This window comes from Neophocaena asiaeorientalis, unplaced genomic scaffold (assembly GCF_003031525.2).
Source record: "Neophocaena asiaeorientalis asiaeorientalis breed wild unplaced genomic scaffold, Neophocaena_asiaeorientalis_V1.1 scaffold69, whole genome shotgun sequence".
NCBI lineage: Eukaryota > Metazoa > Chordata > Mammalia > Artiodactyla > Phocoenidae > Neophocaena > Neophocaena asiaeorientalis.
Window position 1 is genome coordinate 2633469 of NW_020174373.1, and position 23321 is coordinate 2656789.

The 23321-nt window shown below is 40.5% G+C and overlaps 1 protein-coding gene across 3 annotated transcripts in view; it reads right to left on the minus strand.

Moving 5' to 3' along the window:
* NLGN4X (neuroligin 4 X-linked) overlaps positions 1-23321 on the minus strand; it is a 260874-nt gene that overhangs the window by 116295 nt on the left and 121258 nt on the right. For 2 of the 3 annotated variants that reach the window (XM_024756269.1, XM_024756268.1), the window contains exons 2-3: positions 12826-12885; positions 9441-9593 (exon numbers count right to left, since the gene is read on the minus strand). In XM_024756269.1, the coding sequence (XP_024612037.1) occupies positions 9441-9593; positions 12826-12885 (213 nt within the window). The remainder of the gene's footprint in view (positions 1-9440; positions 9594-12825; positions 12886-23321) is intronic. The other variant, XM_024756270.1, reaches the window with a different exon arrangement.

Below are 23321 nucleotides of genomic sequence, written 5' to 3' on the forward strand. Positions count from 1 at the left end.
CTCTCTCTCTATATCAATATCTATCTATCTACCTATCTGTCATATGCCTAAGAAAAAGCACAACTGAGTCATCTAAACCATTATTGGGATATATTAGCAAAGATGTAGCAGCCACTTTGAGAGACAGAAAACATTTCTCAATCCAAACTGGAAACAGTTCTTTATTCCAAAATTGTTTTCCCAGCTCCGGTCCAAATCTTAGGTGTCTTTGGTAGAACTGGTAATGTTTCTCTGGGAGATGATCTCATACGTCTGTCTAGAGTGAAATGTGTATCTTTAGAATAATGCGTGTATTCAAGCCACCTGTTGACGACTAGCCCCACTGCACAGGACACAGCCTTTTCCCCCATAATATCGGAGCCTAGAATAAAAGCCTCTGTGCTGAATGCAACAAAAAGCAGTGCCTGCAGTCTCAAATAATTAAAGGGATCAAGAGTCTTGCAATTGATTTATTTGCATGAAGACCCCAGCTCATCCATGTCTAATGGCTGTTATGTCAGAGGAATGTTGCATTTACCATTCTAAAATAGTTCTGGTTTTATTATACTGAGAATTGCACACTTCTTTCCAAAGAGCTATTATTTTTTTTAATCAAAGGAAAAGCTGCCCTACCCATTAGATGGGACTTACCCAATCCATATGTTACTAAGTAATCTTATTTGAAAAATACATTTTACATGGTTAAATGCACGGCGTATCTGCCGTTTCTGCGTTACGTTTTGATCCCTCAGACATTCACTTTGAGCCTTATGTCCCCAAGGATTTATTTTCATAAAGCCCATGACTGACTGATGTATGACTGGACAATACTAGGAGAGTTATATTAGAACAGAATATGCCCTTCTGTGGTATCACTGCCGTGGTGAGTGTGGACATGTGTATATTCATTCCACGCTTCCTGTAAAATGTGCAAGCCATACTTTCAGGCAAATGTGCGGGGGGAAAAAAAGAAAAATGACCTGCAGGCCACGATTTGTATAGTCCTGGAGTGTTTCAGCCTCTGTGGTCTTTAAAAGTCCCACTCTGATTGCCTTTTAGAGATTTTTCAATGATCTGACTTGGAAGGATTAATTCCTTGAATACATCTAGGGAAGGAAGAAAAGGTACATAGGAAGAATGCAGGTATTTCTCTTTCAGGCATTGTTTTAAAACCATTTATCTGATGGAATGATTGCCAGAGGCTTAATATCTAGCTCACCCCAATCAAGCTAATGTATCTTGGCACTTAAACTGAATACTCCTCCTTGGAACCTTCCAGTTTCTCCACTGCCCGATACTCAAATGCCCATCACACCTTTCCCTTCATTCAGAGTGATGTTCATCTGTGTTCTTCCCCGTTACGACAGACACCACTTTATCCTCATCAACGAAAAATGATCGAGCCTTCTTTTGCTAGGTGAAAAGCAAAATGAGGAAAGCACGCAGAGCAGAGAAAGTGGCTTCTTTCACGTAGAATGGATCATCTTAAGAGACTCTGTTTTGGACGTAAACATGTCCAGGAAAAGAGCATTTTAAAAAAAAATGTATACCCCGTGCGATTATTACTGACACGACACCCTGGAATCAATTAAGTGGAAAATATGTACTGACGAAATATAATAAGAGTATCCGAGCATCAAATGTATCGGGGCATTGTGATTTCCGAAAATGGCTATACATGTACGGGTAACAGGCCAACTTCTTTTAAGAAATTCTGAATCGTTCACAAAGAGGTCAAGGAAATTCTCCGTCATAAGGCACACGCTAGTCGATAATTTTGTGCATTTGAGATTGAAAAAAAACGTCTCTTCTGCCTCTTCATCACCACCCCGCATCCTTTCACATTGTCTTTATTTGCTGCAGACTTTTACTTTCCTCTGTGGCCCTCTGTCACCTCACAGCGAGGGACCCTCTTTGTTCTGTGGCTCATGTCAACCTCTGCATAAAAGGCATCTGTCTCATGTCAGGGTCTTTATTCCACCGCAGGGGCTTCCATATCTACCCCCCGCCGTGTGCCTGCAAAATCCCAGAGGCAAGAGAGATCCTCCATCCACAACCAAGCCAATTCCTTAATCGCAGAACAAATCGAATTAATGCAATGGGCATTTTTAGCCACCAGGAGGCAGAAGAGGAAAACCCAAGTAAATGATCATTGATACAAAACCGGGCTATGATGTTTTTGTCCAGAGTTCTGGTTCTTAGCAACACACGAGCAACAACAGAGTCCAGATTACAGCATTTCCGAATGGGTATTAAATGCACAGAGAGCTACTGATGAAGATGATGAAAGACACTGGGGGGAGGGGCAGGGCAAGGGGGAAGCATCTTGTTTATTTTCTTTTTTGCATAACTTTAGGATCAGGGAAGCTACGCCAGCCCTCCCTTCCCCCATGGGCTGTGTCCATCCTATGACTGTGTTATCTAGGGGGTATACCTCCCTCTAACCCTCAGTCCGTCTTGAGACACATCAGGGAGCTTTGCAGAAATGAGTCCGGGAGCCTGCTGCCAGGCTGGCCAATCACCTCCCCCGCCCACCACAGAGGGTCTTATTCTAAGGGCTTTCAATCTTTCCTTCCACCCTCTTTCCGTTCTGGGGTTGTGACTGGTCCCACATCAAGTGCCTGGCCTCTGCCCCCCATTTTCTCAACTCCTCCCAAACTTCCTGTACTTTTCCGCTTTATCTTTTCCCTCAGTGCAATACTTCATCCTTCCTGTCTACCCATTTAGCTTCTTACAGCATTCTTCCATCCCTAAATAATGCGCGGTTTCTCTCTGAGGATGGATAAAGGAAGCTCTTCCCGGTCACAAATCTGATCAGGGGAAATCTGAGCACAGAGGGAAGAGGATGGACTTAGGGGGTAGCAGGGAGACCCTTGAAAGGAAAGATGATTTTTTTTTCTTTATAGATGAACTTTTTTTTTTTAATAGATGAACTTTTGACTTGATAAGGAAGATGTGTTCCATGAGTGATTTAAAAGAAAATCCAACCCAATCAAAAAATGGGCAGAAGACCTAAACAGACATTTCTCCAAAGAAGACATACAGATGGCCAAAAAGCACATGAAAAGATGCTCAACATCACTAATTATCAGAGAAACGCAAATCAAAACTACAATGGTAGCACCTCACACCGGTCAGAACGGCCATCACCAAAAAGTCTACAAACAACAAATGCTGGAGAGGGTGTGGAGAAAAGGGAACTCTCCTGCACCGTTGGTGGGAATGTGAATTGGTTCAGCCACTATGGAGAACTGTATGGAGGTTCCTCAGAAAACTAAAAATAGAGCTACCATACGATCCAGCAATCCCACTCGTCAGCATATATCTGGAGAAAACCATAATTCAAAAAGGTACCTGCACCCCTATGCTCATAGCAGCACTATTGACAATGGCCAAGACATGGAAACAACCTAAATGTCCATCGACAGATGAATGGATAAGAAGTTGTGGTGTGTACACACACACACACACACACACACACACACACACACAAAATGGGATAGTACTCAGCCATAAAAAGGAATGAAATAATGCCATTTGCAGCGACATGGATGGACCGAGAGACTGTCATACTGAGTGAAGTGAGTCAGACACAGAAAGACAATATCATATGACATCACTTACATGTGGAATCTAAAAACATGGTACGAATGAACTTACCGACAAAACAGAAATAAGAGTAACAAATGTAGAAAACAAACTTATGGTTACTGGGGGATTGGGGCAGAGGGATAAATTGGGACATTGGGATTGACATATACACACTACTATATATGAAATAGATAACAAATAAGGACCTACTGAATAGCACAGGGAACTCTGCTCAATACTCTGTAATGACCTATATGGGGATAAAATCTAAAAAAGAGTGGATCTATGTGTATGTATAACTGATTCACTTTGCTGTACAGCAGAAACTAACACAACACTGTAAATCAACTAGACTCCAATAAAAATTAATTTAAAAAAGAAAGAAAATCTGTAGTAAAAACAAAGGAAAAAAAAGAGAAAAAAAGGATTTTTAGGGGGAAAAAATGGTGAAAGTACCAAATAGTAAACATCTTTAAATCCCAAGTGAAAGAAAAATATAAATCGGAAATCGACGTTTTTCAGCAGCGGTACCTAAGGCATGTTAGAACCACTAAATACCCCTGATGTAAACTGCTTGCGCACACCTGGAATTCAGATCACAGGTCTTTGAAGGCAGGTATCAAGCCCCTCCTCCAGTGATTCCGGACCCCCTTTATGAACGGAAACTGACGTGGAACAGCAATGTATCAAACAGGTAAGGGTGAAACTGCTCTGGCTGACGTCAAAGGGCTTCCTCCCAATGCCAGCCCACCCACCTTCCATTTCAGTGGAGACTAAGACCCCACAAAGGAGACCAGAATGCCACGTGGCCAAGCCATTACAGCACGCATAGAGCTCAAGTCATGTGCCTTTCATTCAAATGCTCTTCCTGCTGTGCGTTTATTTCAAAACCATTTCCATCTTACATTTAAAGTTATGACACCCATGAACGAAAGTAGTCTTACACAATTAATAACCTTAAAGAGAAAGGCAACTTCAGAAACACCATTACACAACCTTCCCTGAGATAAGAACTTTGAAGGTAGCTACACTTCTTGAAAAATGAGTAGGTCTTTCTGATGCTTTTTTAATCCTTGAAAAAGTCAGTTATATAAACCTATGGACAACATTTCAAAAGACTGTAAGATACCTGTCAGGTGAGAAGTCCACTGAAGTTGAAACAGCAGGGAAGGGGACAGGGCAGAACCTCTAAAAGAATGACATAGCCCTTGAGGATTTGACATAAACTGATTAGAAGCAATTAGGTCCAAGATGGTGCAAGATTTGACTTCCAGTGGACCTTGAGCCTCATTGAATGCCCACTGTAATACATTAGCATCTAAATGACATACCTATAGGCGCCAGGACAGTTCCAAGGCCAACGTAAAGGGCCAAAAAGTGGGTGGTGGCCCAATTCCTGGAAATCTCCAGCCCCTCTCCCAAAAACTTGGAATAATACTCCCACTCATTAGCCTATGAAACTACCCAGCGCATAAAAACTAAGCACCCCATATTTCATGGCCTCTTGCCTTCTGAGATGGCCCACACTCTGTCTGAGCAGTGTGTTTCTCCCAAGCCTGCTCTCGCCTTTTGAGACAGACCGCATTCCGTCTATGGAATGTGTATCTCTCTAAATAAGTCCACTTCTTACCTATCACTTTGTCTCTCACTGAATTCTTTCTGCACTGAGACATAAAGAACCTGAGCTTCATTCAGTTCTGAGACCAGGTGTGTGATCTCAATCAAAGGACAGTGGGTTCAAGTCCCAATGCGGGTTCTGGCTGAGTTTGAGTCCCGGTCCATAGGTTCGAGTCCCAATGTGGGCTGTGCGGTTTCAAAGTCATTCTCTGGGTCAATTGTCTTAATTCCATTGATTGGCCACAGACAGCAACAAGGCAACAGAATGGGCGTAAGAGGTTAGACACCTGACTAGCTGATACAGCCTTAGATCTACTGTGTCTGAGAGCTTTGATTCTACAGATGCCATCGTTGGGGCCAATACCACATCACCATGCACCATAGTAGACCATCCATGATGATTTGATGAAAATGCATCAGCGATGGAGGACCCACTTTGAGGAACATAAAAATACAGTGTAAGCATCGAATCGCAATTTTGTATCTAGATCACATCTGACGTTTTGTGCGATTAGAGAAGCTGGATCTGATATAAAGATCTGCACTGTTTCCTACGGCAGTTCACCTCATTAATACTGTTCGACCAGGGCTCCAACCCCGCTCTAATCCCTACAACCTGTACCACTGTGAGTCCGTCCCATCACCCCTGAGCCTTTGTTTCCCCAAAAGTAAGATGAGGGAACCCTTCCAAGAGAGTGTATGAGGATTAAATGAAGGGGCAGCTACAGTGTCCGGTGACGGCCACACTGCGGGCTCTCCATGAGTTTCGTGCTGAGGCATATAGATAAGATTGTTTCGAAGCAAAATAGTTTAAAGCCTGCATGAAGCATCAAATCATAGGATAACCAAAAAAGTAATACCCTCTCAGCGAAACTAAAATCAGCATTTGAATGGAGGCCTAATTAACCAACTGAAGATGCAAATTAGAGACGATTAATGAAGGAAAGCAAAAGTAAGAGCCACCCATAAATAAATCCCAGGCATTTCCATCAACAAGCCTCAGCGAGGAGATTCCTCTTATATAGCAATGGTCTTTGAACAATCACCACGAAAAAAAATAGAGGGAGATGTGATAGAACTCAACTTTTAGCTATGTATGCTTTCCTAATGACAAAGGTATACAGCAGGACGAATAGGAAATACGCTTTAAAAAGAGATCTCCTTTGAAAATAAACGGACCACCAGTTTGTTCATTAGATCTTGTGTGGGTATGAATAATTACTTTATAGCTGTGATGGTACATCCCCATTTGCCTGGAATAATCCCAGTTCATTAAGAGCATTATTAACAATTTTCAAAGTGTCCTGGATTAGATAATAAATTACATGCTCAATGGCTAGCAAGGTTGTGTGACGCAGTTCCGATTAAAGAAAATATTCACTGTTCAAAAAGCACGTGCGAAGATCCTGTCATCTGTGTCTTATTACGAGCGTCTTATCATCGCTTTTGTTTAATTAAGGTGGTTCCGTTTAGAAGTCAGTATTTGACAGACATTACCGTTTTGGCCAGTTGCAATTTTTTCCAGTGGATCAACAGTCATGTTAATAAGATGTCCAAGGCTATTAATAACACTGGAAATGATCACCCGTCTGGGTTTACTGGTTCCTAGTGCTGGGCTATGAAACTTCACGTACATAAACCCATAGGATGTTTATATGGTATGTACAATAACCTTGCCAGAGAGAGAACGGGACCACCTTTTAGAGAGATTCCGAAAAAATCAGCTGACCTTCTCAATGTCACACCACAGACACCAAGTAGTTCATTCTTATCTCATTATAAAAATCTATGTTCTTTCCACGCCAGCCTCCTGCTTCCCTCTGACCATCGTCCATCTTCCTAAACCTTTCTTTTGGGTAGGAAAACAGCATTTGTTACTCTGTAAAAGAACGGTAATCATCTCAAACAACGCTTTTCCATTCCTTGGGCAGAGAAACAGCATTTATGCATTTCTTACTTTTGAAAAAAAAAAACTCCAACACTATTTCAACATTTTGGTAAAAACATCTATTCCTATCAGAGTGCTAGTGAGTGGTACTAGTGATGTCCTGCAAGCAAAAAGTAAACGGCCACGGCACAGTTTTCCAAAGGATGGTAGCCCATGCAAGATCCCTGATAACAATAAACCAAGTCCCGTTTAAAAAACCTCTATCGCCTTGTAGAATCAGCAAAGTTGGCACACTGCGATTCATCAGATAAAAGGGGGTCTGTGGGACAGAGCTTCACGCTAACTCATTCGTGGAATGTAAATAGACCGGCTTGGAGAGCCTAAACTGCTTCTTTTATGTCCAGGCCACAACTCTCACAGCCCTCTGTTATCTTACCAAGATTTTTTTTCTTTTTAACTCTCAGCACAAAAGGTAAAATTAAAATTGTTCAATGAGAAAAGTTCTCAAAGCAAGCTATGTTTTTTCTTCTTTTCTTAAAAAAAAAAAAAGAATGAAGGTGTGTATAATTCCCACAGTACTTTTCTAGATTCACAAATGGGCCAAATAGATAAGAGACCACTGTGTTAAAGCTGATTAATACCAGTCTGGCGTTAAACGGGGGAGAAAATCGATTTCTTTTGAAATCTAACCTTTTAAGTCACGTCACCACCATGTTGTGCAGGCAGGAGGACGCTTTGTTATCCCACTGAAGCAAGGACTCACCCAAAGCCCACTGCTTTGTTCAGAAAGCAACGCCCAGAGCTGGTGATGCTACCGAGGGACGCCCACACTGCCCTCTTTGAAAGGGCTGCTAGCAGCAAGCCCTGGTCCGTGGCTTCCTTTGCCCACCTCTTCCTTAGAATGGACCTTTTGTAAAACATCAAGAAACAACATCTCCGGTTTCAAACACCAGTAGCCAAATCAACTAGCCAGGGGCTTCTGAAAAACATTCAGAGAGGCATGCCACCCTTGCTGTGCGACACGAACGGAAATCATTCCACGAAGATCTGGCTCCTAGCACCGACGAGAAAAGAAAAGGAAATAAAAACCACAAAACAAGAAGGCTCTAGACTCTGAGGCTTTTTGTTGTGTTTCATCCTAAAAACCTGACATTTCCAGTACTTTACCGATGCTCCAAAACGCCCAACTTTGCAAACATCTGTGGGTGATGTGCATTTCTAAATTAGAAGGTCATCTACAACTCATCCCCTTGCTCCGGGGTCTTCTATAGGTGAATGTTTTCAGTAGTGAATGAAATACAATGCTCAAAACAAAAGTAAAACCTCAAGTTGAAAATAAAATATTCTTAGTGATACTTGCCTCTTTGGAGAAAACATTTCATTTCAGCCCAGTTTCTTATTTGAAACAGGTCCGTTGGTCCATTTTATTTGTCGTAGCTTTTACCATAACCATGCTATGGCATACAGATCTCATTCTCATAGCCACGCTGCTGTGAGCAATTTTCTGCACCCTCTCAATGCAGTTTTGCCTTGAAAACGAACGTTGTTACATAGGCTAGGAATCTCATTCATGAACTGACCAAGAGCAGGCTAAACCACAGAAGAAGGTAAGCTTCGAAACATTAACTTCAAAATACGTTCTTTATTTTTCCAACCCCCCAGCTGGGGAAAAACGAAGTTAACACCGAAACAACGGAGAGCTGCTCTTGAATTCCTATGCACCTGGCCAATGTCCTTTCATCATAAATCATAAAATTTACATAAGATGAAAAGCCATCAAATTACAAAATTCAAATAGGAGTATTCCATCTCATGTAAATGCAACAGCCATGCAACTCTTCAAGATACAACAGACACAGACAACGCATTAAGGAATTAAGTAAAAGATTTTCCGACAAACGATTAACCGGTTAACACACCTACAAAACCACAAAAGAAAGCTAACGTCTATGGCCATTATCTACCATTACCAAGTTATCACCTATTACCAAATGCGTTCTCAGACACGTCTCCAAACTGTGTTCCTTCCACAGGGTTATGCTAAGCCCACAGAAAGAAAAGTGCTTTCAATAAAGTATCATGTACATCTGATCACCTTGGAGGCTGCATGTGTTTGAGGCGGATCCTAGGAAATGAAATTCCTGGATTAAAAAGTGCAAACTTTGAAAAACAACAACAACAAAAAAAAACAGACGGCGCTGCGTGAACGTTAAGGGACAAATATATCTTGCAGCATGAAGTGAGCTCTGTGTAGTAGAGATTTCTAGGAATTAGAGTAACACAGTTGGAATCAACGAGCCCCAAACCGAAAGCAGAACTTCCTCGTGGCCTCCTGTGCAGTGATCAGCAAGACGGAATCACTCACCTAGAATCCCCAGGCGGTAGTTAACTGTGATCACGATGACATTGCCGTAGCTCGCTAGAATACTGCCGTCGATCATGTTGCCTGTGCCCTCCATGTAAGACCCGCCATGGATGTACACCATTACCGGCTTCTTACTGTTCTGATCGTGGATGTCTGGAAAAAAAAGCCAAGTAAGGAAACACAATAAAACAGCATGCTGATTAACCGATGCTAAGTCAAGGGCAAAGGACGTGGGTGACTTTTCCTAGTTTAGACTGGAATCAATCGCATGGCCCCTTTTTAAATTAGGTATGTTCTTGGTAAGATGGCCTAAGGAAAATGGTCCATGTTGTTATATTCTCTACTCATAGAAATGATGCAGGCATTGGAAGGATGCAGTTGTAGGTTTCTGTATGTATCTATAACACTAAATATGCGAGGATGGAGATGAAATACATCTTCCCTAAAGAGTGCTCAAACCCTAGAAGGGCATCTACTACAAAATATATTTTTATCATCTAAGTAAGTGTGAAATCAACGTCAAAATGATAATTTATTTTTACTGTAACTTCTATCTTCAGTCAAAGAGGAGCTTATAGATTCATTTTCAACTTAACAACGAGAACATAAAACTAGTCATGAAACTGTAAGCTCTCAATACAGGGCCCATGATGACAAAAAAACAAATACATGGTTAAAAATGATCAACAGGACAGAAATGTGTAAAAACAAAACAAAATGTCCAAGCAAGTGTTTTTTCTCTAATTTACTGATTGCAGTAATATCCCAACTTAAGTGACAAAAAAAAAAAAAAAGGGAGAGAGAGAGAGAGAGGAGAGCTGGGATAAAAATGGCACAAGATTCCAACCTCAAGGTGAAAGTTTGGCAACGCTACATATTTTTACAGGGCATATAAACTCCCATCGTGCTTTGCAACCAGAGTACCCAGAGTCATCATTATTTCCTTTAACAATGATGTGAAAATCCTATTTTGCAATGTTCTGTGACAACAGAAGTTTGGAGGCCATATGTCTATTTGTAGAGCCTACTTTCTGAAAAGTTGTGATGAAATAACTTGTTTGGTGGAAATCATTCCTTGGGCTTTTTTACCTTGAATGCTGAAGAATCCTGACCTTGATTCTAATGATTTCTGGATATTTATGTATTGTATATACATATATATGTGTGTGTCATTTAAATATCTGTGTATCAGAAGAAAACCAAATGTATCCATGTACATTTATTTTCATTTTTTCTTAAATAAAAACTTTTTTTCCCTGATTCATGGAGACACTTTTGAACTATCAGAAAGGAATTTTAAGGAAACAAACCACCCTTTGGATGGTGGCTGCGTATAAAATGAATTACGATCATGATCTCAGAACAGGCTCCTGGGTGCCACCATAGAGCAGCCCGAAGGCAAAAGAAACCCAGTGGTCACAGTCAAGTGCAGAAAAAGTGTCAAGCTGCCCCTGTGTCTGCAGTTATTTCATCTGTCGCAGAACACTATTTTCTCCTGTAAAACTTAAATAGGGGGCTTCCCTGGTGGCGCAGTGGTTAGAGTCCGCCTGCCGATGCAGGGGACACGGGTTCGTGCCCCGGTCCGGGAAGATCCCACGTGCCGCGGAGCGGCTGAGCCCGTGAGCCATGGCCGCTGAGCCCGCGCGTCCGGAGCCTGTGCTCCACAGTGGGAGAGGCTACAACAGTGAGAGGCCCGCGTACCGCAAAAAAACCCCAAAAAACAAAAAACAAAAAAACTTAAATAGGAAGTAAAAATCATTTTTTAATCCTTCACTCATCATATGCTACATGGAATTTTTAAATAAATCACCGTCCCTACAGGGGTCTGGCGTTTTACACTATCCACCCCTCTCTCTGGACTCTGACTTGCTGTGTTAGCCCTTATTTATGTTACCATTCTGCAGGAGGCGGCACGCTACTCCACTGTGGCAAGGGAAGAAGTTGAGATTTTGAGGGCTGCTTTACGGGGTTCCCTCACAGAAAACGTTAGGTTAGCAGCTCTTACCTCCGAGACACAAAGAACAAGGTTCTCGTGAGGTTGAGGAAGAAATAACCAGATGCCAGATTCGTGCAAAGTTAAGAAGATGATCGTAGTTTCTTGGTATTAAAGGAAAACTAGACGGAAAAAACTAGAAGGAAAATTACTGTTAACAGTAATAAAGGTGACTGGTGAGCACTGGGAAAACAGATCCTAACGGTCAAAAGGGAATAACACACTGAAAAGCCAGAAAAAAGCAAGATGCAAACTAACACTCATAGTTGGCTATACAGGGATATGGACAAAACTACAGGTGTCCTGAGGCCTCATAAAGGAGAGGCTAGGTGCTGCTTCAGGTGCAGGTATGATACTCCAAGGCAGGTCCATCGAGGGCCTTCAACGTTTTAAGGTAAATAAATGGAGATCCATGCATTTTGCTACTCAGATGGGAAAAACATGTTTTCACCCAGCCTACACAGCCTTAGAGCCAGCAAAGGCTGACATGAAACATGTTTTTTCTTTTCTTCTAAACCATTTATTCTGCTGAAGGAAGAGGATACAACGTGCTAATGATGGTTTAGATGTCATGTCAGCTTCCATCTTTAAAAAAAAAAAATCACTTTACTTCTAGTGTATAATCTGTCAAACAATTTGAGATCCTTCAAGAAGAAACTCTCCACAGCAGCTAAACATTTTTCGGGGAAAAATGTTCTTAAAGCAGCTGTGGTGTGAAGACAAAGATGCATAGAGCTAACTTTTTGAAAAATTTCAGTTCCATCCCCCCCCTTTTTTTCTTTAAAGCTGATAAAAGGCAGTTCTGAAAGAAACAACTTCTCTTTAAGACACTTTTTCATGTATTTTACTGTGAGCCAGAGAAGATTCTTTGAAAACCCCATTTTGGAATCAGTATGTTTGAAAAAAAAAAAAAAACACTAAAAACAAACAAAAACAGAAATGCCAGCCCCCTGAAAAGTTCTACTGAGATGTCTCACTGTCCACAGAAGAAATTAAGAAGACCAAAGCTCCAAAATACAAAATTATAAAATAACATTTGGAAGGAAGAAAAGAAAGCATACATGCATGTTTTTAAATTTCATTTTCTCTTCCTGTGACCAAGCCAAAAAAAAGAAAAAGAAAAAGAGTTTCCTTGTAAATTGTATTTTGTTACTCACTTCATACTGAGAAACATTTATACATGTTGTCCCAGGTGATTTGCAGTCATCTACACCGTCACTGGGACTAAAAATGACAGTGGTTTCCAAACAAGAAGAAAATAAAGCACACAAGAGTGTACTCACTTCAGATAAGGGAGGAAAAACAGGTTGAGATGAAAAAAAGAGAAAAAAAAAGAACGAAAGATATAAAATCATGCACCAAGGTCGAGCTTTGAAAAAAAACAAAAAATACCTTCATCTTCACCACGGTCATTACTGGTTATATCATCAGCGTTTTTCTTTGTGTTGGCTCCTGGTGTCATATTGAGAAGGAAAATAAAGGGAAAAAAGAGAATTCAAAAACAACAGGTTTGCAAAAAAGTCAGAAGAAAGAGAGATACTACCCCAGTAAAAGAAAAAAAAATAATGTCATACAAAAAGTTGAAATCTGTTACATTTGGATTTCAAAAACATGAAATAGGGAGATGCAAAATGCATATAAACATAAATATGTCAAGAAGAACAAATTCAAAATGTTACTTGCAAAAACTATTAGATACTCTGTGAAAATGCAGCGTGAGGGTTAAAATGATACTACTGCAAAAAAAACAAACTAATGTGAGTTGAAAAAAAGAGAAAATTATTTTAAAAAAGGTTTCCCACATTTTATAAAGAAATGCATATGAAGTATTCAAATGTTCCTCTAGCTTTAACATGTTATAATCTAGATAAATTTTTGAAATGTCACTGATACAGTTTGCTTAGGAAATTCCATAATGTAAGAAGAAACACATTTAAACAATAAACATAAAAGCACTTTAATCAAAATATCTTAAAACCAACATTAGTTTCATGCACAAGAATTTAAAAGCACAACAGTTATAATAAGAATCAGAAATGTTGCTACTTTATTTAAATCATGAAGACTCACCTATCCCCAGTAGCTAGAATACTGCACATTATTTATTCCTTTTGTCTACTGTAAACAAACTACCACTTTCAGTAAGTATTTCTGAAGTCAAGATAAAACAGTATAAATAATTTTTTTCTGTGTTTGAAACACTTAATAAATATTGCTTGAATGTTATTGCTATTTGTATAAATAAATAAATAAATGAAGTCACCTACCTGGATGACCTGAAACATAAACCGCCTTGAAATTTCCATGTAGGCAAAATGAACAGAGGGTCCCTTAACCACGCCAAAAAAAAAACGGAAAAAGGGTAAAAAACAAAACTCTCCTATGCTCTCCGTATGCAGTGTGCCATTTTGGTTTTTCTATTTTCCAGATACAAGAAGCTAAAACATTCAATACCACTTGAGGTGTTTAATTAGCTCAACTGCCTTCTTTTTATAGACAGGCACAGCCCACAGGTATGCCTATGGCACTTCTGGATAACTCGAATTGTGGCCATCAGTTAAAATGGTCTTTGCCTTCCTCCACGGATACATGGGTTAAGGGAGAGGAAATTTAGTCACTATCACCCACAACACTTGTGGCTGGAAAGCTTCCTTCAGTTCTACATACCTCAGAGGGGCTTAAACATATTTTGAAACCAAGATCTGCCCTTGCTGGTTTTATAGCTCAGTACGGGTTGATTATGGTCAATTTCATGTGGATAAACAAACAGAACTGGGATGGTAGGTGGAAACCGGATCCCTTGTGTTTGTTGATTTTTGAGATTTAAATTTTCCCACTGTAGACAGCTTCAAGTTACCAATCTAATCTAAAGTCATTGACAAGAGCTTGGAACAGAAAAGCCCAAGACCCTTTGAAACTCAAGCCTACTACCAGTTTCACGTCATCTACTTGAAAGTAGAATGGAGTCTTCTAGGAGACCACCTGTTTTCCTTACAGCACGTTCAAGTCCCATCTTTTAGAAAGTACCATGACACAAACGTGTCTGCCTATTATAGTCATCAGCTTAACATGGAAATCAATTCACGTCCAAGAATTCCACCGTGCTGAAAGAACTTAAAACAAACTAAAAAAGAAAAAAAAAAATCTCATCAATTTAGCTCCATTGTCTTTTGGGCTGTTTTGGTCAGAGTTTATCAATATAAAACTGATTTCAAAGCTATCTCATGGGCTAAATTTATGGCAAAATCATGTTAAGAAGCGTGTAAGAAATGCCCTTCTCAGAGAAACAGGCTACACGGATGACAGAACTAAAATCCTTCTCATTTCTGAAAAACATTTCAATTTTTTGAAGATTTTCTAAGTTTGTAGAGAAACAGGTCACCTCTTTCATTAAAAAAGAGAAGACACTAGAAAAATAAAGGTGTAGTCAAAACACATGCAATGGATTAGGGGAGAGAAAATGTTGTCTGATGAAGCTGATTCCCTCCCAGAAAATGTGTCCCTTTAAAAACTTTGACCGGGGCTTCCCTGGTGGCGCAGTGGTTGAGAGTCCGCCTGCCGATGCAGGGGACGCGGGTTCGTGCCCCGGTCCGGGAGGATCCCACATGTCGCGGAGCGGCTGGGCCCGGGAGCCATGGCCGCTGAGCCTGCGCGTCCGGAGCCTGTGCTCCGCAACGGGAGAGGCCACGACAGTGAGAGGCCCGCGTACCGCAAAAAAATAAAAATAGAAAAGTTTGACCAAGTCTGCTGAGCACCAGCCTTCCCACAGCAGTCGGCATTAAGAAAGGTCTTTAATTAGGACTCCATACCTGGACTTTGCCTTTCCCACGAGCCTGTCCTAATATCCCTGCCTTCTTCTGGATTTTCTTCTCATAAAACTTTCTGTCTTCCCAGCTGCCGCTGGAAACTCAGGCGCATGACCGCTGGACTGGCTCAAACCCAAACAAAGGCCTTTCTGCAAAGTCTGGGGTGAGTTAAACGCCAGAGCTCTTTCCCAAGACCCAATTCTCAATGTCTTCAGGCTCACCAGCAATGCGTGAAATTTGAATAATCTGAAATTCTCCCCGGGGCAGGAGGAGAGCTAGTATTCAAGGAGACTTCCCTCCAAAGATGGAGGAAGACGTTCTAAAGATCGACGATGCTTTGAAAATTGGTATAACCTAGATACATCACTGATTAAATGGTAATCCAGGGTAGTCTCTTTGACTCTTTACCAAATGCCTTTGTTCAACCAAGTGTGATTTTTAAGGGCTCTACTGAGGTATAATTTTAAATCATAAAATCAACTCATCAAGCTGTAAAGTTCAAGGATTGTGTTCTTAGTCAGTGTATGGAGTTGTGCAACTATCAACATAATCCGACTTTAGAATATTTCCTTCACCCCAAAATGATCGCTGGTGCCCAACTGCCGGCATTTCGTGTTCCTAACCTCAGTCTCACTTAGTCAACTGGTGACTTAGTCTAGATTTGCCATTTCTGTGCATTTCCCATAAATAAGTTCATATAGTATGTAGTCTTTTGTCTTGCTTCGTTCACTCACTATAATGTTTTCAAAGTCCACCCGTGTTGTAGCGTGCATCAGTATTTCCTTCCCATTACTCACACAGATGAATAACAGTCCGCTGTATGGCTACACCGCATTTTGTTTATCCACTCATCTGCTGACTGACACGCCACTTGTCTTATTTCCACTTGGTGGCCGGTATGAATAACGCTGCTATGAACATTTATATGCAGTATTTTTTATGGATGTATATTTTCTTGCATGTACATCAAGGAGTGGAATTGCTATGTCACATGGCGCGTTTATGTCTAGTACTTTAAGAAACTGACAGACTGTTTTCCAAATCAGCTGCATCACCGTATATTCCCATCGGCAGTATATGCAGGTTCCACTTTCTCCACCTCCTACCCAAGACGTGTTATTATCTGTTTGATTATATACATCCTAAGAGGTGTCAGACGGTGCCTCACTGTGGTTTTAATTTGCATTTCGCTAATGACTTAATCACGCCAAGGATCTTCTCCTGTACTATCTTTGGCGGGATGGCTATTCAAATATTTTCCCCGTTTTTTAAATTGGGTTCTTTGTTCCTTACTCTTGAACTGTAATTATATTTTTTAGAGACAGGTCTTTTGCCAGAAAGATGATGTGCAAATCTTTTCTCCCGGTCTGTGTCTTCTCTTTTGATTTTCTCAATGGTGCTTTCGGAAGTGCAAAATTTTTTAATTCTGATGAAGTCTAACTTACCGACTGGTTTTATTTTAAAGCGTGTGTTTTTGATATCACATCTAGGAAATTCCACCTAGTGAAAGGCCCTGAAGATTTCATGTTTTTTCCTAGATGTTTAAAAGTTTTACTTCTTATACCTTTCATTTATTTTGAGTCAATGCTGGCATATGATATGACGGAAGGTTTGAAATGCATCCTTTATTCAATTGTCTCAGCACCACGTATTGAAGACACTCTTTCCTCAGTGAATTGCTGTGACACTACTCTTGCCAGTCAATTGCATATAAACGTGAGGGTTTGTTTCTGAACTCTTTAATTATATCCCCTTCTATATTTCTATTTTTTAATATTTATTTTATTTATTTAATTTATTTATCTGGTTGCACCTGGTCTTAGTTGCAGCTGGCAGGCTCCTTAGTTGTGGCATGTGAACTGTTAGTTTTGGCACGTGGGATCTAGTTCCCTGACCAGGGATGGAACCCGGGCCCTCTGCATTGGGAGTTTGGAGTCTTAACCACTGTGCCATCAAGGGAAGTCCCCCCTTCGATATTTCTATCCACATGAGTACCCTACTGTCCGAGCTTTAGAGTACGTTTTGAAACAGGGAAAGGCAAGTCCTCCAACTTTCTTCTGCTTTTTCAAGATAGTTTGGTTTTTCTAGGTGCTCCGCCACTCCAGGCAAACGTTCCAATGAGCTTGTCGACGGAAGCAAAAAACACCTGCTGAGATTTTGCTGGAAATTATTTGCCAAACTACAATTTTAAATTAATTTTATAGAGTAGAGTCTAACCCAGAAACATAATTAGATATCGCCTTTAATGTTCTTTGTATATTGAATTTCCCACCCTTTTGTTCTTTTTTCCATAAGCTGCTGCAATATTTGTTCCCTCAATTATAACTAAATAAATGGCCTAAAAACCAACTGAGTTCTCTTGAGTATCTCATTTAGTTACAATCATGAACTTTGTAAACACAGGTGTTGGAGGACACAGGGAAAAAGATTCTGCTGTAACTTATTCCAGAGTAAACCCATCCCGCGGCTGCTGAAAAGGCATTTCAAAGTCCAGACAGGCCATGAGTTTTCTCCTGGTCCCCAAAAGACCAGAACAATATTCCTTTACATCTAATAATTAGCATCTCCAACAAACCTCAGTGGGGAAATGGCTCTAAATATTAAAGGGAATACTGAAATAACTTCAAACAAATATATTCCATTATTAAAATTTAAATATGATTTTATAAATAAAAGATCTCAATGTCCCAAGTCCTGAAAGATGTCCATGGTTTTTTATACCTGTTCTTCTGATGTTCCCTTTCAGTACTTTATCTAAATCATTTTCAAAAGTCAAACTATTTAAAACAGTACTTTGTATCATAAATGTAACAGGAACCCTTTGTAGACAATTCGGAAAACGTAGACCAACCAGAGTCAATGAGAAAATAAAAGTCTATAGAAAACTTCTAGATGCTGCAGTTAACATTTTGAGGCAGGAAACTAATTTTATAAATGTTCTTTTTAACATACATTAAGTTATGGCGCCATCAAAGTGTGCAAATCATGAAATAAAGTCACCAGTGGTGTTATGTGATCACGTTATCTACACAATATAAAGAAATGACAGAACCCCCAAAAAACCTTTCCAATTATTGCTCTTAATGCAAGATATCCTATTAAAATGTATTTATCAGCTCATATTTATTATTTTTTTTTTTCGGTCCCTTCCAAGGGCAAATTCCAAGTCCTTCTTAATCTTGTTATCTCAAGGAAACATCTTAAAAAGAGCCTGTCTGGCTAAATGCATTGTTTTCCATACAGAGGAAGTTGTATACTGGGGAATGGGAGAGAGAAATGCTTTCTTGGCCATCACAGATGTGATTGATTAGTTAGCCACTGGGCCACGGAGGACCACTTCTTTAATGTAGTCAATCCTGGTAGGAGACCAGCAAGCAATTAAGATACCCTGGGTTCACTCCAGCAATGAACTGACTGGGACCTGCCCCACCTCAAGCTGTCCTCATTAGTTTATTCACTGGCACACCCATTCCTCCTGCAAACATGTACTGACACTTCAAGTACGCTGGCCCCGGCCCGGGGAGGAGAGGCAGCTGAGGTAGACACACCCATCCTGAAGGAGGTCACTCCTTGCACCTCCTTGCATCTGAGATCGACTTGCACAGGATGACTCGGATGGGGCTGATGAATGTCTTCATTCATTTACTCTCTTGGTTGGGAGTTGTCTATGATGGGAAGGTGCTTGCTGGCTAAGGACGTGGTGGGTACCAATAAGTAAGCTAGGGTGAGGGCTCACTTTCTATAAGCAAAGGAGGTGGGCTGCTCTGAGTGGGAGGGGAAGGGGAACAGGGGCAGTCAAGACCCCAGGAGAGGGAAGCAGGGCAGGAACCCCACTGGGATACCTCTTCTGTCACCCCTACACCTTGATGATGGGCTGTAACAGAGATAAACACTTGTGGATGAAGAATGTCGCCTACCATATCAGTAAACAAAGGATGCTGCAGCCATCAAGCCCTCAGCCACTGGCATCCAGATGGGATTCAGGATGGAGACAAGTTGGAAACTCGCCCAAGACAGTTAATGGGATATCAAAGGAATGACTTCAGTCAGCCCAGACTCTTGCATCTTCCCATACATAGAAAAATGCTAAATCCATTAACTTGAGATGTCCGGTTTTCATTAATGAACAGTCATCTTTTGATGCTCTGACTTCCTGGTCTTTGTTGCAAAAACTCCTATACATCCAGGCTCCTCCCCTACCTCTTTGGGGCAGCCCCTCAGAGCTATCTGAGTTGCTGTGCCCCACACTTAGGTTCTCAGAAAGTCTGCCAAAGAAAACGTAATTCTCAACTTTTAGGTTGTGCATTTTTCAGTCCACACTCTCCACACATAAATCATAACATGTGCTCTAACCTCCACGTTCACATTAATTAGCACAGTGAATCTCAAAGACAACATGAAACATTTTATCTGTGGGTCCATCCAATGTATGTGCTGCTTGAAAACTTGGCGCCTACAGAAAAGTTCAACTTCTGCACTTGAAGAAATCAGCATAGCTGACCTACTCCTTCATGTCTGCTTCTCCCTGAAATCAGAATATCTAAACAAGACCAAGTTACATGACTAACAAAAATATGTGTACATCTGGGAAGCTTGTCTAATGGAACCTTCAATAAAGTGATTCCCTGAAACCAGCATTTGGAATGATTTATCTCTCTTTTTTTTTTTATACGTGCCATGGCAATGCAGGAAGGGCACGTTTGTGACCAGCCCTGAAGGCCACTCTTTCATAACGTGGGGGAAGGGTTTTGGTGACCAGAAAGCCTTAGAAAAAACAACACCTACAAGGGGAGTGTAAGGAAATTTATTGCCATAAAGTCATCAGCAGAGTTATACTTTGAAAAAAAAAGTTCAGAAAGCTATGTCTGAATTTGAAGATCTCTGCCCCAGAATATATAAAGAGATATAGAATCACTGAGTTATAGGATGTAGTTGATTGGCAAAAGTTCCCCAATTTTACAATCCTCCCTGTGATTTTGTGAGTTTGTGTTCCCACCATTTGGATCTTGAAAAGGTTTTATGATTTGTTTTTCCAACAGAAAAAAAATGATGATGGACCAGTTCCAAGCCTGGGACCCCAAGGTCCCCACACCTGTGGAGTTCATAATCCACGTGTGTCGGTCAAGCACAGATGAGCATCCTTGTTGAGAAAGACCTTGCCCAGTGGGCACCTGTGACCTGCAAGCTGATCCCAGACACAAGAACCTCCCAGCTGAGGACACTCAAGATTTCCAACCCAAAGCACCATGCACTAAATAAAGGATGATTTAAAAAGCTGAGATTTGGTATACAAACAGCTCATACAACTCAATAACAAAAAACCAAAAAACCCAATGGAAAAATGGGCAGAAGACCTAAATACACTTTTCTCCGAAGAAGACATACAGATGGCCAACAGATGCTCTGAAAAAGAAACAAGGGCTTTTTCTACTCAGGAAAATCTGCTTCAGGCAACACAAAGCAAATATTTATTTAAGAAGAATCTTTCTAGAAATACAAATAGACAAAAGGCACATGAAAAGATGCTCAACATCACTAATTATTAGAAAAACACAAATTCAAACTACAGTGAGGTATCACCACACACCAATCAGAATGGCCATGACCAAAATGTCTACAAACAATAAATGCTGGAGAGGGTGTGGAGAAAAGGGAACCCTCCTACACTGTTGGTGGGAATGTAAATTGGTGCAGCCACTATGGAAAACTGTCTGGAAGTTCCTCAACAAACTAACCGTAGAGCTACCACATGATCCAGCAATCCCACTCCTGGGCAAATATCTGTAGAAAACTCTAATTCGAAAAGATACATGCCCCCCAGTGTTCAAGGCAGCACTATTTACAATAGCCAGGACATGGAAGCAACCTAATTGTCCATCAACAGAGGAATGGATAAAGAAGATGTAGTACATGTATACAATGGAATATTACTCAGCCATAAAAAAGAAGAAAATAATGCCATTTCCAGCAACATGGATAGACCAAGAGACTGCCATACTAAGTGAAGTCAGAGAAACACTAATATTATATAATATCATTTATATGTGGAATCTAAAAAATACTACAAGTGAATCTGTATGTCAAACAGAAACAGACTCACAGACGCAGAAAACAAACTTATGGTAACCAAACGGAGAAGGGGGTAGGGATAAACTAGGAGTACGGGACCAACAGATACAAACTGCTATACATAAAATAGAAAAGCAACAAGGATTTACTTTATAACACAGGGAACTATATTCAATATCTTGTAATAACCTATAATAGAAAATCATCTAAAAAATATAGATGTTTATATATATACTATATCTGAATCACTTTTCTGTACACCTGAAACTAACACAATATTGTAAATCAACTATACTTTAAAAAAAGAAAAGGAAAAAAAGAATTCTGCCGCTTAATTTACCTTGGATTGTCATTTCAGGAAAATTAAAGGCATATTTTTGCGATTACACTAAAAATAGGTCTAATTCTTTCTAACATTCTGGCACTTCAAAATGCCTCACTGCAATAATGGGAATAGTAAGCGCAGTGGGTTCTTTTCGTGGGTGGGGTATGTTTACTTTCTCTCTGACTGGCTTTGGAAGCAGATGGGGAAAAATATGAATAATAATTTTCCTTTCTTGTTTAGCTGGAATTAGGAAGCACTGATTTCACACTTTGCCTGGTAGGAATCAAAATAAATCTAAAACTTTATAGGTGTCTGATATATGTCTATGCTTCTTATTAAAATCTCAGGGCACTGCACAGACTTCCATAAGCATTTTTTTTTGGCTGCATTGGGTCTTCGTTGTGGTGCACGGGCTTCTCGTTGTGGTGGCTTCTCTTGCTGCAGAGCACGGGCTGTAGGAGCATAGGCTTCAGTAGTTGCGGCTCGTGGGCTCAGTACTTGTGGCACACGGGCTGAGTTGCTCCGCGGCGTGTGGGATCTTCCCGGACCAGGGCTCGAACCTGTGTGCCCTGCACTGGCAGGCTGATTCCCAACCACTGCGCCACCAGGGAAGCCCCCATAAGCAGTTTTTGTTATGAACTGTGCTACTGAAATATTTCTGCTCACAGGAATGATAGACAGATCCAATTAGATTTACATCAATCTCCCCCAATTTTATTAGCACTTTTACCTGATAGAACGTATTCCCCCTAACAGTCTCTGTGAGTTTGAGATTAAATGACAATGTATTTAAAACTGGAACTTAGTATCGAATTATGCTTGACGTTTTTTATGCATCTTTATTCAGAAAACGCGTGTTGAAAATGCAATTGGCTTTGGTTTGCCCTGAGACCCCTCTTGAAATATAGTTGTACTAAAAAAAAATAAACAATAAACCTGTGTGTGTGTGTGTGTGTGTGTGTGTGTGTGTGTGTGTGTGTGTGAGAGAGAGAGAGAATACACACACACACATTCTTGCCAGGAGAGTCTGGAAGATTTTCAGTGGTTTTCCTAGTGTTAACTGTGATCAAAAGCTTCTTTATGTAGCCAGAACACACACCACTGATAATGGGTGAAATCTCTATGTGAGTTTTTGGTGTGGAGGGCAAGAATTACGAGGAACTGGAAGCTTCAGCTTATTCTTTTTCTGTCTAGGTAAAAGAATAAACTGAAAACGATAGATACATAAGTATGTATAACTGAATCACTTCGCTCTATGCGTGAGACTGACACAACGTTGTAAATCAACTGTACTTCAACAAAATAAATAAATAAAATAAAAGAATAAACTGTCTGCCTCAAAAGTGGCTTGTCTATCTTTACCAGGCAAATCCCTCAAGCGGTCTTTGGCTTTCCTTGACTCTGCGTCTAACATGGGGACCTAGCAGGCAATCACGTCCTCAGAATCAAATGAAGTCTAGATTTGTACAAAATCATCCCACTCTTCAATGCCTGACCCTGTGGAGCCAGAAGATGCAAATGATATGACCCCAGTTAAAGGCCCCAAGAAATAGATATTTTTTTAAGAATCACAAAGTCACTGAGGAGTCTTTGGAATGTATGATCGTTATTACTTCAGGTAAGGACTACGGCCACCTCATCCACTTTTTTTTTTTTTTTTTTTTTTTTTCTCCGGGGTGGGGGGGCTC